The sequence below is a fragment of the Gasterosteus aculeatus genome, chromosome 1 (assembly GCF_964276395.1).
Source record: "Gasterosteus aculeatus chromosome 1, fGasAcu3.hap1.1, whole genome shotgun sequence".
Classification (NCBI taxonomy): domain Eukaryota; kingdom Metazoa; phylum Chordata; class Actinopteri; order Perciformes; family Gasterosteidae; genus Gasterosteus; species Gasterosteus aculeatus.
This window is the reverse complement of record NC_135688.1, coordinates 30,763,947-30,780,433: the sequence shown is the minus strand read 5'-3', so window position 1 is coordinate 30,780,433 and position 16,487 is coordinate 30,763,947. Positions and strand designations below refer to the sequence as shown.

Below are 16,487 nucleotides of genomic sequence, written 5' to 3'. Positions count from 1 at the left end.
CTACCCTACAAGTCCAAATAAAAGTCACGTGACGTTTGGCTGATCGATGAAGCTGATCAGGATGAACACGAGGCAGCACCAACAACCATAAAGAGAGACGCCTCGAGCTCTCAACAACACACCTGTGCGCCTCCGACAGGTGAGGGCGCGCGCTCGATCTCCTCCTCCTCCGCAGAGCAACCGGGAGCTTCTCTCCTCCTCCGAGCCTTCAGAAGCAGCTGCTGTCCCCTCAGACGGTTCCGACGGTTCACCGCCGGGAAACGCGCACCACGTGCACGAGGAGTGCGCGCACGAACACACGCACGGACCAGCCACAATATGCACCCGGTCCACTGGGGGCGGGAGCGCGCATCTGGGAGGGTTTGTCCACCGTCATTTAGTGGCGGAGAAGAGGAGGAAACGTATAAATATAAAGTATAAAGTAGCAGAAAGTCCAAACACTGAAGAAAAGAACAAGTTCCCGCAGTGCAAATGATCGAGACTCACATTGAACATGATTCATTTGGATCTAATTGATCACGAGGATCAACACGTGCATTCGTGACTCCAGCGGTGACGTCATGGCGCAGGAATGCAGGTGTGAGGTTTTAAGCGTCGAGCATCAGGTCACGCGACTCTTCGACCGGGAAGCTTCTCAGGTGAGTACGCGGCTCCTCTGCAGACCTCCGGCAGCGTCCGGCCCACTTAAGAATCACACAAGAGCCCGTCGATTAACATGTTTTCATTCGTTATTTATTGATTATTGATTTCTTGCAAATCTGGAACTTAAGTTTTGACTTGTTTACTCGTGTGAGTGAAGTTAGACACGCTGAGGAAAAAGGATCAAACAAGTGTTTTGTTAAAGAATCGACTTTAACTTTAATGTTTCCAAACATGACGGGATGCAGATAGAACGTCTGTAGAAAATAAAGTGTGTGTTTCTCATGATGGCGGTTGGAACGATCCCGCCGAACTGGTCTGACTGAAATGTAACTGGGCGCCTCCCTGTTTCCTTCTTCGGAGACACGACGAGCGACGCCATCGACATGTTCAGCAACATCGACCCCAACAAACGTAAGACGCTTCACCTGCACGTTCATCATCTGGAAATGTGTCCACTCCCTGATTCTGATTGGTGCTCCCGCAGCCACACACCCCTGTGGCTACGACCTGGACCCCAGACCAGAGGACCAGGGGCCTCGCGGGGGCCGCGACCACGACCCCCGGTCCGGAGGCAAGTCCGACTGTGGCCCCGCTGGGGGTCGCCGTGACGCCGATCGTCATGGAGAGGACGGGGAAGACTGCCGCCAAGGGGGTCGCCGTGACGACGACCGCCGTGGAGATGACGGTAAAGATGGCTGTGGAGGAGGTCGCCGTGACGACGGCCGCCGTGGAGATGACGGTAAAGATGGCTGTGGAGGAGGTCGCCGTGACGACGATGGCAAAGACTGCAAAGGTGGGGGTCGCAACAGAGATGACGGCGACAGGCAGAGGCGCAGCAGCCCCGATTGCCATGGAAACCGCAAACAAAGCCCCCGTCGTCGCGACAGCAGCAGCGGAAGCGGAAGTGGGAGCGGCAGCGGCAGCGACGACGGGCACGGTGGCAGACGCAAGAAACATCGCGGGCACAAGAAAGAGCACGGTCACGGCCACGGTCACGGTCGTGGTCACGGCCGTGGTCACGGTCATGGCCGCGGCGGCCATTGTTAAACACAGGTGAAATAAACACTTACAACACACAAAGATGAAACAGTTGAAGGAAACTGATGTTGGTTCAAGCTGAGAAGGAGAAGTAGGTTCTAACTAACTCTTGTTCTGTTTCTAAGGACACACGGACTCGTCCCCCCTGTGACTCTCACCTGTAATCTGCCCTCCCTGAAATAAAGCATCCTCGCAGTCGGACAAATGGTCGCTGTGTTCAAAGTGTGACATTAATTACAGGTTGAAGTGAGCCGAGCAGAACACACGGCGTTGCTCCTCACCCGTCTGCAGCCAACACCTCGGGCCGGGGGGGGGGGAGGTGACAGGTGAGGGAGGTATGACAGGCGCGACAGGTGGAGGAGGTGACAGGTGAGGGAGGTGACAGGTGGGGGAGGTGACAGGTGGAGGAGGAGGGGAGGGAGGTGACAGGTGGAGGAGGTGGTGAGGGAGGTGACAGGTGGAGGAGGAGGGGAGGGAGGTGACAGGTGGAGGAGGTGGTGAGGGAGGTGACAGGAGGAGGAGGAGGTGGGGGAGGTGACAGGTGGAGGAGGAGGGGAGGAAGGTGCAGCTCTGTCTCCATGCCCCCCCCCCCTCCTTTCTGAGGAAATATACATAAAGGGTCGGATGTTTCTCATCAGATGAGATGATTTATTATTCATGAGTTTGTTGTTTGATTTACAGAAGGAATTCACAACTTTTAAAAACGCCGAATTACAGTTTCTCTTTCCAATGGAAGGTTCCACCTCCTGCTGCAGTTATTAACTAACAGGACGGTAAAGACAGAACCGATAAATATATTACGCTTTTAGTGAATATGAAATGTGACACGAGCACAAGGTTCTCTGCCGTTGTAACAATACAACATAACTCTTTTGACCTTTGAGCTGAACACACATCTCGTCCCTCATCCTCGGGTCGGTCACTTTAATAACATCACACATGCCGAAGGACAAGGACACATTTCTCACTGTGTGGTCGAGAAAGTTACTTTTTATTTACCGATTAACGCTGAGCATCAAACATCTCACACCAGGTCGGCTGCAACATTGGAGAACGAGCCCAAACTCTGAGAGGATAACGAGACGTTGGACACGCTGGACATTGGTCTTAGTTTTCGCGTGTAAGGCCACTCGGTGTCGTGGATCTGCTCCTCAGCAGAGCCGCAGCCACCACGTCCTCCGACAGCTTCTGGGCAAAATCCAGCACCTGCTGGGTGGCCGGAGGAAGGTCCGGAGGACATCCGACCGCTGGTGTCTCCTCTGGACATCCAGTGTCCTTCTGGTCCCTTAAAAAGACTTGTGTCTCTCCGTGCTGGTGTTTGTCCACGGCAGCGTCCTCCTGTCGGTCCCGGCAGCGTACGGACTCGGTACATCCCATCTCAGCGTCGGATCTCCTCCGTCGCCGCAGGAAGAAGGACCCTCCAGAATAAAAGACCACGTCCTCCAAGAGGTGTTTTCCCCAAAACAAGCCCCCCCCCCTCAGCCGCGGGTCTCTGTTTAACAACCAACAAGTGTGTAAAAGGTCACCTCGCCCAGTAAATAATAAACTATAAAGCACATAAACAGCCTGCACGCTTCTGCTTTCTGCTGAATTTCAACTTAACAACGATAGCCGAACTTTTCTTTACGAAAAGATGATTATAGATCTGACAAGAAGAAGAATACGATTGTTTCCAAGAGTCCAAAAGCTGCAAAGGTCCCGTGTTGAATATAATTGTATGAATGAGTTGTTGCAGGGTTGTTGATCCGGGTTTGTGCAGCAGGTGCACAGCTCCATCCAGCGTGGAGCTGAACCACTTAATCATTTATACAAGTTTAAAGTTTGATTTTTTATTTCTTGCTTTGAACTTTTTACATGTTACGGACGCTCTTGTCCATATTTTTCTCTTGTTGGACGACTTTACAAATTCTGAATTCCAGGACCAAACATCTAATGAGTTGAGGCTGACTGCTGATTCAAATAGATTAAATCTATTTTAAATGATTATAACAAGATCAGCAATAACATCTCCTGCTGGAAAGCGGCATCTTTGAATAAGTGATTAATAAAACTACATCAGTCAAATAGACGTCTTCACTCAGGCTCCATCACTCGAACACGACAAGTCCTGCTACCTCTTTAAATCTGCCTTCTGATCACACAAGGATCCTCCTAGCAGCCAATCACAAGGTCCGAGGCCCGAGGACGGACTCATATCAGACAGCGACACTGCACCGACCTCCTCTTCTTCAGGATGCTCCTCTTCCTCTGGCTGGTCGTCTTCTCGGCGGACCTCTCCGTGGAGGCGAACCGGACCTCTGAGGCGCCGGCGGAGAGCGCGGAGCAGTGCTCTGCCTGCGACCTCCGGGAGCACAGCAAGCAGATGAGGCTCCACGGCGTCAAGTCCCAGATCCTCAGCATCCTGCGGCTGGAGCAGGCGCCCAACATCAGCCGGGACACGATCCGCCAGCTGCTCCCCAAAGCGCCTCCTCTCACGCAGCTGCTGGAGCAGTACGACCCGCGGGTGGAGGAGGAGGAGGAGGAGGCGCACGCCACCACAGAGACCATCATCACCATGGCCACCAAGCGTAACTGAGCACCAGCCGAAAGCGTTTACTTTGCTTCTTCTTTGCTCTGCGCCTCTTTTCATTGTCGTGCGTAAAAAAAAAGGGCAGGAGAAAAGGTCACCAAAATAAAGCGGGTTCAACCTCTGCGGATCACAAATATTTACACCAATTGTGAAACAGCGGATCATTTGACATTGTGGTGATTTCTTCCAGCTGATCCCGTGGCCCAGGCCGAGTGGTCCTCCTGCTGCCTCTTCAGCCTCAGCCCCAAGATCCAGCCCGAGAACATCCTGCGCGCTCAGCTGTGGGTTCACCTGCGAGCGGCCGACGTGGTCACCGCCGTCTCCCTGCAGATCTCACGCCTCCAGGCGGGGAAGGGGGGCAACAGCACCCGGGTCAGCGTCCCCCCCCGGAAGGTCGGCGCCGGCTCCTGGCAGAGCGTGGACATCGAGTCTCTGCTGCAGGCGTGGCTGCGTCAACCGGAGGCCAACTACGGGATCGAGATCAACGCCTACGCCGACGACGGCGAAGACCTGGCGGTGACCTCGGCCAGGCCCGGGGAGGCCGGACTGGTGAGTGCGCGGAACAGTCGACAATGGGAGCCCGCGGGGCCGAGGGGGGGAGGGGGCGTCGCTGGAGGTCCAATTCGCTGCTGCCTCGTCTGTGCCTTTCTCTGGGTACCTTCTCGGTTTCCTTCCAGGAACCCTTCATCGAGGTGAAGATCCTCGACGTTCCCAAAAGGTCCCGCCGGGACGCGGGTCTCAACTGCGACGAGGAGTCCGCGGAGACCCGCTGCTGCCGCTACCCGCTCACCGTGGACTTCGAGGAGTTCGGCTGGGACTGGATCATCGCCCCCAAGCGCTACCGGGCCAACTACTGCTCCGGGGAGTGCGAGTTCACGCACCGGCAGCAGTACCCGCACGCGCACCTGGTGAACAAGGCCAGCCCGCGAGGCCCGGCGGGGCCCTGCTGCACGCCCACCAAGATGTCGCCCATCAACATGCTCTACTTCAACCGCAAGGAGCAGATCATCTACGGGAAGATCCCGTCCATGGTGGTCGACCACTGCGGCTGCTCCTGAGCCCCCCGGGAGGCCTCGCTTTGACCCGTTCCCTTTTATCAATGAGATGAGCTTCGTCGCAGCAACGTCCCGTCTATGAAAGAGACGTCCAAAGTGTTCTAATTTAATCTGTGCTTTCATCCAATAGCAAAGATCGAGATCGCACCAGACCAAACATTACAGAAACAAGAGAACAGAGATCCCAGAGATCCAGAGTCTCTTGTGACAACGTGTCCTGAGATGAGCTTTGACCAAAGCGAACCCAGCAGGAAGTCTTCCCCCTCCCGCCTTTATTATGAAAAACATGAACCGCCTGACTCGGCCTTCTCTGTCCCGAAGCGTGTTTGTAAAGTCCTCGCTGTGATCTGTCCTTTAGACCAGTGGTCCCCAACCTTTTTTACCTCACGGACCGTTTCCATGTCAGACAATATTTCGCGGACCGGTCGAGAAGGTCCGACTGGGAGGGGGGGCAGCAACTGCCGTGCCGTGTAAGAGGACAATTGTAAACGTGAAGAAAAACGCCTGGTGACGCGTGGGGAATCTGTCACAGGGACAAGCGCACATAATTAGGAAAAAATCCGGTCAATTTTCAAAATAAAACATTTTTCAGAAAAAAAATATGTATAAGCTTTCTGTGGTGCGGCCCGGTACCAAACGGCCCGGTGGTTGGGGACCACTGATTTAGACGGTTTAGTGACTGGCTGAGAGAGCTGTCAATCAAGGCACGTCTTATTGATACGCCCGTGAGTTCCTTCTGTAATCGAACACGGCTCGTTGCATCCTCTCCACGAGGCCTGAAGGCTGCAGCAATATCTCCATTTCTCTTGCCGTGCATGCACTACGTGTTTACAGGTTAACGAATACATTATCACCAACGGAACAGAAGTGTCTTCCTGAAACAGAATCCTGGTCCAAACTTGCGTTGTTGCAGCAGAACAGAACAGAACATCACTGAACCACTGGAGGTCAACTCTAATGACCTTTAGAGGGGGTTGAGTTGACTTCTAGTACGTGAGGACACGATCATTGTCCTCAGAAGTAGTCCGTGTGGCCGCCTCTAGTGGCCATTACCGGGACTGCACTTGAAGAAGGCATTTCAACCCTCTGTGCCGGTTTATACCTTAATGTTGCCTTTAAGGAGAAATACTGCAGCTTAGCATGGCTCCAAACGCAAACTATGACCCTAACTCTCCTTCCGTGCAGCAGGAACCGGAATTTATGTAGAGGCTGTTTCTTAGAATCGCCCCTGAATCCTCAGATAGTCGGAGACACTCAGCGAAGCTTTGGATCCATCTGCCGATTGTAATGTGAGTCCAGGAACTGTGATCTCAGAGGGAGGTTTGAGTGCAGATGTCCTGGGTTTTGTTGTGCATCACGGGGGGGTTCTGACCCAACAGTCTTTGTTTTGCTGTTGGAACAGAAGGGACACAGTTGAATTTCCAACATATTGCATGCCCATTGGTCCTATCGTATTTGTATTGTTTCATCAGGCGTATCGTCTACAAAAGTGAGTTTTCTTTATATGAGGCAAATTTATCCACTTGAGAAAATGAAACAAAGCAGAATATTCCACTTAATGATAATGCACATGTGGACTGAATGTATCGGAAATGGTCAACGGTTGTAAAGTGTACGCAGCTCTAGACACAAAGACGGTGTTTCATCTCACTGAGTGTTTTAGTGAAATCAGCCGTAATCCGTTTGAAGATGACCATCATACAGATATACATAAATGGTATTAATTAAACCTGAATGTGTATCGTTTCCAGGTTGCGTCAGTGAGAACTTTTATGACAACTGTGTGTTATATAGATGCATCTAATGAGACATGTTCTCCTCGTGGTTCGTGCTTTCTGTATATAATTAAGCATTAATGTACTACAAATACTGTTTGAACACCCACATCTGCATATAACTTGTCAATTGAAGTATTATTGCTCATATATACAGTAATATATATATATATATATATATATATATATATATAACACATCTTATCATGTGTTGTGAGCAAACTAGTTCTGAACTCGTAGTTCTGATTATTGAATAACTTGTGCCACTAAAACAAACATTCATATTTTTCCCACAACTTTAAAAGGAGAATTCAAACATTTTCAGTGTCTTAATGTCATAGAAAGGTAACACAATTTAAGCCCCAAGGAAGATTTTTATAATTGTTCATTGTCAAATTGCAGTATTATTTTGTGTCTTGACGTAGATTATTACTATTGCTAGTAGTACTATGGTGTAAGTAGTATTTTTATTACGGCCCAATCGAACATGTATCTGTAGAAAAGGTGTGCAGTAGTATTTTTTCAATGTCATATTTTCCAATCCTGTATATAAGGAATATTTTTGTAACTATTCGGACAAAGTAGTAGGTTGCAATTCTTTGTCATGACTTAGGTTTCAGTTTCTAAGTTACTTTCCCTTTCTCTGAAAACACGTGATCACTCTCGGCTCTTCTAGGCACTGGCGTTTCTCTTCCGGAAATAGAACTATTTTGCTTTTAAATATACAAATACTATGTTGTATGTAGTTATACACTCCCATTATGCATAAAACATAAATAAACACTCGTTGTTTCATGATCGTGTGCTCCCAGTACTTAATCTACGCTGAAAACACTGTTTACCAGTGTTATTCTGGGGGGTTTGCGAACTGACGGAACAGCCGCTTTCCGTCGTTCTGATTGGTTGACATCTGCAAGTGGGCGGGGACATTTCACCAAGCGCTCGCCATTACTGACTGACGCTTCTTCCGTACAGCGGCAGAAACACTAGCAGCTTCTCACATTGTACATGGTCAAATACTGTCCACGTTTCCTCTGAAGAAAAGGTAAGTTTTAACAACCACTTCACGACGTCACAACTATTGAACTTAAATCGGCTAAAGGGTTCCGTCACTGCCCGTCGCCAGTGATAAATAACCCTTTGGACGTGTGGTATTCACGCCAGTTTAGAAACAACCCTGAAAATGTACAATTTCTGCACGAAGTCCGGTTAGGTGTGTTCAGGGACGATCTATAAAGTGGGATGTTTCAGAAATAATGCTAAAGATATCGGATTTTCTCTCAAAGAAATCTTAGACGCCGCAGTTTCCTAGACAGTGAATGCATCTTAATACTAAAAGGTGTAATGACACAGTAATAGTCAGCGCTTCTTCTGTAGGGAAACAACCTGTGTGCTCCCTGACCTTTGACCTCTGTTTAAAAGAACGCTGGGCGTTGGAGGAAACGCTAGTTGTTGCTATGGTAACACTGGGGGTCTGCAGGGACCAAATGACTGTCCCCTGTTTGTGCGTCGTTGAATTGTCTTTACCTGAACAAACGTGAGCGCGTGTTCCCCCGGAAGATGGCGCAGTGGCTCCAGCTGCAGAAGTTGGACTCCAAGTACCTGGAGCAGGTGGACCAGCTGTACGACGACTCGTTCCCGATGGACATCCGTCAGTACCTGAGCAGGTGGATCGAGAGCATCGACTGGTGAGCAGACGAGCACTCTTTGAATACAGCTTTGATACAATGCATCAATGAATCATGCAGATTCATCAATACTGAAAATATGCTCAGCAGCAGCTTTATTACAGCGACAGGTCAAAATGTAACCAAACGCCCCCCCCTCCCCTCCCCCCTCAGGGACACGGTGGCCGTTCAGGACTCCCTGGCCACCGTCCGGTTCCACGACCTTTTGGTTCAGCTGGACGACCAACACAGCCGCTTCGCCCTGGAGAACAACTTCCTGCTGCAGCACAACATCCGCAAGATCAGGAGGAACCTGCAGGTCTGGACCCCCCCGAGACCGTGCACCCTGGGAAGTGTGCTAGCTGTGATCTTTAAATCTAAACGTCTGCGCAGGATCGGTTCCAGGAGGATCCGGTCCACATGGCCATGATCATCTCCAGAAACCTGAAGGAGGAGAAGAAGATCCTGGAGAAGGTGAAGATCACAGAGGTAAATCTTCTTAGACTTTGTTTAAATTAATGTTTAAATCCATGTATAATATTTAGAGAAGTAAATTCCACGTTGAGCTCAAAGTGAACGCAGATTGACCCTCTTATTGTCTGCAGCAGGAGGCCCAAGGCACGGTGTCGGCCATGGTGGTGGAGAAGCAGAAGCTGGACAACAAAGTGAAGGACATGAAAGATCGAGTTCAGGTAGAAACGGCGTGGAGCAATAAGAGATGTGACGCCAAAACACGATCACGTCAAAGCTCAAAGCTTCCTTCTTCTTCAGGTGGCGGATCAGAACATCAAGAACCTCGAAGAACTGCAGGACGAGTACGACTTCAAAGTCAACACCCTGAAGAGCAGAGGTGAGATCATATTGTCCCGTTTAGTCAGAAAAGATGCGTCTCCGTGTTTAGTTAATTACCTTCAATTATCCAGTTTAAGTATTTTCATCTCTTTTAAATACCAGTAGCTCCACCTCTTCTTTCTGCTCCGTCAGCTGGTTTGTTTTTTATTTATTTAAAGAGACCCTCTAAAATACAGCCTCCACTCAGAAAGGTTTTATGATGCTCCCGTAGAGAACGAAGTGAACGGCATGACGCCGAAGGAGCTGGAGGAGGAGAAGATGATGGTCGGGAGGATGTGCCTCGAGCTGAAAGCCAAGCGACAGGTGAGCCTAACTGGAGGGGGAAACCACCGGCTCTGTATAGACCACGAGTTACCTGAAGGAGGAACCCAGGGCTCTGTATAGACCACGAGTTAACTGGAGGGGGAAACCCAGGGCTCTGTATAGACCACGAGTTAACTGGAGGGGGAAACCCAGGGCTCTGTATAGACCACGAGTCACCTGGAGGAGGAACCCAGGTCTCTGTATAGACCACAACTTACCTGGAGGAGGAACCCAGGGCTCTGTATAGACCAAAACTTACCTGGAGGAGGAACCCAGGGCTCTGTATAGACCACGAGTTAACTGGAGGGGGAAACCCAGGGCTCTGTATAGACCACGAGTCACCTGGAGGAGGAACCCAGGTCTCTGTATAGACCACAACTTACCTGGAGGAGGAACCCAGGGCTCTGTATAGACCACGAGTTACCTGGAGGAGGAACCCAGGGCTCTGTATAGACCACGAGTTACCTGGAGGAGGAACCCAGGGCTCTGTATAGACCACGAGTTAACTGGAGGGGGAAACCCAGGGCTCTGTATAGACCACGAGTTAACTGGAGGGGGAAACCCAGGGCTCTGTATAGACCACGAGTCACCTGGAGGGGGAACCCAGGTCTCTGTATAGACCACAACTTACCTGGAGGAGGAACCCAGGGCTCTGTATAGACCACGAGTTACCTGGAGGAGGAACCCAGGGCTCTGTATAGACCACGACTTACCTGAAGGAGGAACCCACAGGGCTCTGTCTGGACCACGACTTACCTGGAGGAGGAACCCAGGGCTCTGTATAGACCACGAGTTACCTGGAGGAGGAACCCAGGGCTCTGTATAGACCACGAGTTACCTGGAGGAGGAACCCAGGGCTCTGTATAGACCACGAGTTACCTGGAGGAGGAACCCAGGGCTCTGTATAGACCACGAGTTACCTGGAGGAGGAACCCAGGGCTCTGTATAGACCACGAGTTAACTGGAGGGGGAAACCCAGGGCTCTGTATAGACCACGAGTTAACTGGAGGGGGAAACCCAGGGCTCTGTATAGACCACGAGTCACCTGGAGGGGGAACCCAGGTCTCTGTATAGACCACAACTTACCTGGAGGAGGAACCCAGGGCTCTGTATAGACCAAAACTTACCTGGAGGAGGAACCCAGGGCTCTGTATAGACCACGAGTTAACTGGAGGGGGAAACCCAGGGCTCTGTATAGACCACGAGTCACCTGGAGGAGGAACCCAGGTCTCTGTATAGACCACAACTTACCTGAAGGAGGAACCCAGGGCTCTGTATAGACCACGAGTTACCTGGAGGAGGAACCCAGGGCTCTGTATAGACCACGACTTACCTGAAGGAGGAACCCACAGGGCTCTGTCTGGACCACGACTTACCTGGAGGAGGAACCCAGGGCTCTGTATAGACCAAGAGTTACCTGGAGGAGGAACCCAGGGCTCTGTATAGACCACGAGTTACCTGGAGGAGGAACCCAGGGCTCTGTATAGACCACGAGTTACATGGAGGAGGAACCCAGGGCTCTGCATAGACCACGACTTACCTGGAGGGGGAACCCCAGGGCTCTGTATAGACCACGAGTTACAGTATGTTTTAAAGTAGCAGGAGGTCTCTTTTCTCAGGACGTGGTGATGCAGCTCACGGAGCTCCTCAACGTGGCCCAGGCGCTGCTGTCGGACCTGATCTCAGAGGAGCTGCCGGAGTGGAGGCAGCGGCAGCAGATCGCCTGCATCGGAGGTCCTCCCAACGCATGTGTGGACCAGCTACAGAACTGGTGAGAACCGTAAAAAACGTTAACTCATTTTACTCCTTCCTCTCCTCCTCCCTCATCTCCTTCCTCCTCCTCCTCCCGCAGGTTCACGTCGGTAGCAGAGAGTCTCCAGCAGGTCCGTCAGCACCTGAAGAAGCTGCAGGAGTTGGAGCAGAAGTTCACGTATGACAGCGACCCCATCACACAGAAGAAAGCTTACTTGGAGGCCCGAGCGTTGGACCTCCTCAAGAACCTCCTCAGCAAGTGAGGAACCTCCCACACACCAGTTATTGATTATCAATAAGGACCAACCATGAAACCGTGTCTAATAGTCCGTTATCAATACCAGCTCTCTGGTGGTGGAGAGACAGCCCTGCATGCCCACCCACCCACAGAGGCCCCTGGTGCTCAAAACCGGCGTCCAGTTCACCGTGAAGCTCCGGTAAGAAACCCCCACCCATCAGTGTGGTTGATTTGTATCATCCAAACCCAAAATACATCCCTCCTCCTCTTCCTCTCCTCCTCAACATCGAATACTTTTGTCTGTGGGTCTGAGCATCAAAATGAATATTTATATTGTGTTCAGAACGTGTTTTGAAGTATGTTCTCTTCCTCCTCCACTTCCTCCCTCTTCTTTCCTTTCAGCTTCCTGGTGAAGATGCAGGAGTTTAACTACCAGCTCAAAGTCAAGGCCATGTTGGATAAGTAAGCTGCGTTCAGAAGTTCTTGTCACCTGATCTGAAAGATGTTCAACATGTTTGATTAATGAACGTTTTTGTGCTCCTCAGAGACGTGACGGAGAAGAAAGGGTAATTATCAGTACATATGTTGCATCATTACATCATCAATGATTGAAATAAGTTGAGCTAAACATTCTTTGTGCTCTTGTCAGTATTTCAGGGAATCACCTCTTCTTCTCTGTTTGATTTGAATTATAAATGTGAATTTGTTGCTGTTGTTTCCATCGTCAGGTTTAGGAAGTTTAATATTTTGGGGACAAACACCAAAGTTATGAACATGGAGGAGTCCAACGGGAGCCTGGCCGCCGAGTTCAGACACCTGGTGAGACTGGATCCAAACATGTGGACAGAGATGTTCTTTCACAACTTCTCTGACGTCTCTTGTTCTTCTCCGCGCAGCAACTGAAGGAGCAGAAAGTTGCCGGCAACAGAACAAACGAGGTGAAACTTTGAAAAGGAATAACAGCTCACGATAAAGGGGGGGGGGGGGGGGGCGACCTCAGACATGAACGTGTGTGTGTCCCTTTCAGGGCCCGCTGATCGTCACAGAGGAGCTCCACTCGCTCAGCTTCGAGTCCGAGCTGCAGCTCAACCAGTCGGGCCTGAACATCAAGCTGGAGGTGAGGCCCCCGAACCCCCCCCCCACCTCTGGGTTTGTTGTGTCGGTTTGTTGTTGTTTACCTGTTGCCATTTTGTTTGTGCGTGCTCGTAGGCCATCTCTCTGCCCGTGGTGGTCATCTCCAACGTGTGTCAGCTGCCCAGCGGCTGGGCCTCCATCCTGTGGTACAACATGCTGACCACCGAGCCCAAGGCGAGCGCACGCACACACGTGCACACGCACTCCAGTATCATGGGTTCACGTTTGACGTATTGTTGCTAAAGAAGTCGTCCGTCCCCCCCTCAGAACCTGAAGTTCTTCCTCAACCCCCCCACGGCCAAGTGGTCCCAGCTGTCCGAGGTCCTCAGCTGGCAGTTCTCCGCCGTCACCCAGCGAGGCCTCAACCAGGAGCAGCTCCACATGCTGGCCGACAAGCTGCTGGGTAGGAACCGCCCCGGGGGGGGGGGGTTTACACAGTGAGGGTGAGATGAAGCTCTAACATGTGTCTCTGCAGGAGCCAAAGCCCAGAAGAACCCGGAGGGGCAGATCCCCTGGGTCAAGTTCTGCAAGGTGACTCGTCATTGGAGATGAATCATGAAGGGTTATTATGGGGGGGTGGAGGTGGGGGGGGTCCAGCCTCTCTCCCGTCTCAAAGTGAAGGACATACTCACAATGTCAGATTTCTTCTTCTTCTTCTTCTTGTTGGGTCCAGCAGCAGAGCGCTAATGAGAAGGCCTTTCCCTTCTGGTTGTGGATCGAAGGGATCCTGGATCTGATCAAAAGACACCTGCTCTCCCTCTGGAACGACGGGTGAGTGAGCTCAGATCCTCTGTGATGAAGACCAGAGCTTTGTTCCCATCGACGTGATGTAGTGAAGCACCCCCCCCTCCCCCCCCCCCCCCCCCCTCTCTGCAGCTCCATCATGGGCTTCCTCAGTAAGGGGCAGGAGAAGGCCCTGCTGAGCACCAAGTGTCCCGGGACCTTCCTGCTGCGCTTCAGCGAGAGCAGCCGGGAGGGGGCCATCACCTTCACCTGGGTGGAGCACGACGTGCACGGTGAGGGGTCGGAGGTCAATTTAGTTTAGTTTCATCTTCCCCGTTTTGTGTCAGAGGGTTAGATACGTTTTTAATAATAGATTCTATACAACGATTACTGTATATGTGTTGGTTAGTGAAGTTCAGAGGACAGATGAGGAACTGATCCTTTCAAAAGTTCAAGTGAATATCGTTCAACCAGACAAGCCGCTCTTCCACTCGGTGGAGCCGTACACCAAGAAGGAGCTGGGCGCCGTCTCGCTGCCCAACATCATCCGCACCTACAAGGTGATGGCGGCCGAGAACATCCCGGAGAACCCGCTGCGCTTCCTCTACCCCGACGTCCCCAAGGACAAGGCCTTCGGGAAGTACTGCCCCGAACCCTCGGAGGGTGAGTCGTGTGATCGAGATCCACCTTTCATAACTGGTTTCAGATTTAGAAGCACCATGTACCTGCATATTGACCCATTGGTGATGCCCCCCAGCTCCGGAGCCCATGGACGTGGAGAACGGCCCGGAGAAGAGCAGCTACATGAAGACGGTGCTCATATCCGTCTCAGAAGTGTAAGCCGCCACTTGTGATGAATCGCTCCATCCGACAGTTTCTATCGGTAAAAACCAGATTGAGTCAAAGACATTTGCGTCCCGTCTGTGCAGACATCCGTCCAAACTGCAGGACAACATGATGCCGATGTCCCCCGACGACTACAAGGCCCTGTGTCGTGACGTCGGCTCCGGGGACATCGACGCCGTGGTGAGTGAGCGCGGCGTTATTATGGGACGACCCATCTGATGCGTGCCGCTTAGCTGCGTTTGAGGCGCTCAGCTGTTGAGGTGCGCGTCTGCTTTTCTCCCCAGATGAGTGCAGACTTTTAGGACCAAAGCTGAGCGAGTGTCTCCAGTCCGGACTGTTCATACAGCTTTCTTCTTTCTGTCATGTCATGAGGTGAGACCTTGGATGCAGGTCAGCACAGCAACATTACCGGATGGATCAGATACGGCCTGGAAATTGAGAATAAACTTCAATAGATATTCAAGTTTTCATAATGAAAGTAATCCAGCTATTCCTGTTAAGCAATTTCAGGAAATATTAAACACAGCCGTCCCCTCGTAGGCTCAGCCAGTCCGAGTGGGGGATTAGACTCGACCTGTCGCTTTATTTCTGTACATATATATATAAATGTTATTAAATGTGATCCCCAGAAGGATGTGAATCTGCTTACTATCATGTCCTATTGGGAGCTGTGAGTTGAAATCTTGTTTTAAAAAGGATATGTATTGGAACTTTTCAACCCGAGCATGTTAATTCTTTAACCAACTGTATGGAAGCTGACGCCGTTAAACTACTTTGGGAGCGGATGTTTGTCAGCGTAATTGGCCATTTTTCACCATCCGTGTAGCTGAGGCTGATATTTTAGTATTAAAACTCGGATTAATGTTTGTGTTACACAAAAAAGGTTATTTTTCAACAGGAAAAAGTTGATAAAATATTCAGTGGTTATCAATCAAAGCAATGTGTCTCTTTTTCCAAGTTCTCTTTTATACACTACGGGCAATTTGGGCACTTTTTCATGGTGATATACTACTTTTTTACACACTATGTTCTGACTTTTAGATATTCTAAATGTATATACACACGAATAGCTTACCAAAGAGTCATGGTATAGTGGGTTGTGAAAATAGCATCGTCATAGTCCGCCAAAAAAGCAGTAGAAAATGACATGGTAGTTTTACAACATGCTCTATTAAATAAAGTCATAGTAAAGTATGTAGAAACAGTTCAACAACACCGAGTTCAATACACAACTAAAATATACAATAGTAAAACATCACATTACTCATACTTCCGTCTGCTGAAATGGCGTCATTAAGCTCAGCAGAGACCACGTGGTGAAGGTAAGACGTTTGTGATTATTATTTGTACGTCACTTCCGGGTAGCGCTCATCAATGTGTAGCGTTCATTTCCTCCGATAATGACAAAAGAGAACTGTGACATTATCGATGTAACGGCGACACACACTTCTCACAGCAATGCGGACGGTTTACAGAGATACATTCGGTTGAATTAAACCGCGGGATGGTTCGACAATTCACCGGAAATGTGCCATCCGAACAGCCGTTAGCTTCCGATGCTAGCTAGCTAGCTAGCGGCGGAAGCAGCTAGCGCGTTCGGTTGTTTGTGTGTCCGTCCGTCCTCTGACTGACTCCAGAACTCACAACAAGCTCCAGTCGGTTCTCTTCATCCATCTCGTCCTCCACACGTTCATATGAGCTTATGACTTAATCACATTTTTCGTAACGAGTCGCGGCATTTCCTGGTTCCGGTTAGTTCACTGATCTTCTTCTTCGGTGTTAGTTGGCGGCTCGTAGTCGTGATTTGAATACTCTCCTTTCTTCGTCATACATGTTGTAATCTAATAGAACATGTTAAGAGCAGCGTCTCCCGGTTGTTCGGTTTCGTAATAA

At 50.4% G+C, this 16,487-nt stretch overlaps 3 protein-coding genes across 6 annotated transcripts; all 3 read left to right on the top strand.

Moving 5' to 3' along the window:
- The first annotated feature begins 241 nt into the window (after positions 1-241).
- On the top strand, positions 242-1,885 carry LOC120826692 (uncharacterized). The gene is made up of 4 exons (XM_040189166.2): positions 242-638; positions 1,003-1,053; positions 1,127-1,695; positions 1,806-1,885. The coding sequence occupies exons 1-4, from the start codon at positions 561-563 to the stop codon at positions 1,861-1,863; spliced, it is 756 nt and encodes a 251-aa protein (XP_040045100.2). The 5' UTR covers positions 242-560; the 3' UTR covers positions 1,864-1,885.
- A 424-nt stretch (positions 1,886-2,309) lies between these two features.
- Positions 2,310-7,877, top strand: LOC120826663 (growth/differentiation factor 8). Its single transcript, XM_040189132.2, has 3 exons — positions 2,310-4,247; positions 4,440-4,798; positions 4,927-7,877. Exons 1-3 carry the CDS (start codon positions 3,914-3,916, stop codon positions 5,305-5,307), a joined length of 1,074 nt encoding a protein of 357 aa, XP_040045066.2. The 5' UTR covers positions 2,310-3,913; the 3' UTR covers positions 5,308-7,877.
- Positions 7,878-7,997: 120 nt separating this feature from the next.
- Positions 7,998-15,530, top strand: stat1a (signal transducer and activator of transcription 1a). Of its 4 annotated transcripts, none has more exons than XM_040189084.2 (24): positions 7,998-8,124; positions 8,640-8,767; positions 8,921-9,065; positions 9,140-9,235; positions 9,352-9,438; positions 9,518-9,596; positions 9,810-9,901; positions 11,521-11,672; positions 11,754-11,912; positions 11,998-12,090; positions 12,294-12,353; positions 12,437-12,457; positions 12,620-12,710; positions 12,788-12,829; positions 12,919-13,008; positions 13,101-13,199; positions 13,293-13,428; positions 13,501-13,556; positions 13,702-13,796; positions 13,902-14,041; positions 14,223-14,411; positions 14,506-14,584; positions 14,678-14,774; positions 14,879-15,530. In XM_040189084.2, the coding sequence occupies exons 2-24, from the start codon at positions 8,640-8,642 to the stop codon at positions 14,894-14,896; spliced, it is 2,244 nt and encodes a 747-aa protein (XP_040045018.2). In that variant the 5' UTR covers positions 7,998-8,124; the 3' UTR covers positions 14,897-15,530. The 4 variants fall into 4 exon arrangements, with proteins under 4 accessions (XP_040045018.2, XP_040045036.2, XP_040045028.2 ...); XM_040189102.2 differs by having other exon boundaries at positions 8,002-8,124; positions 9,355-9,438; XM_040189094.2 differs by having other exon boundaries at positions 8,011-8,124; positions 9,355-9,438; positions 13,699-13,796.
- Positions 15,531-16,487: the final 957 nt, after the last annotated feature.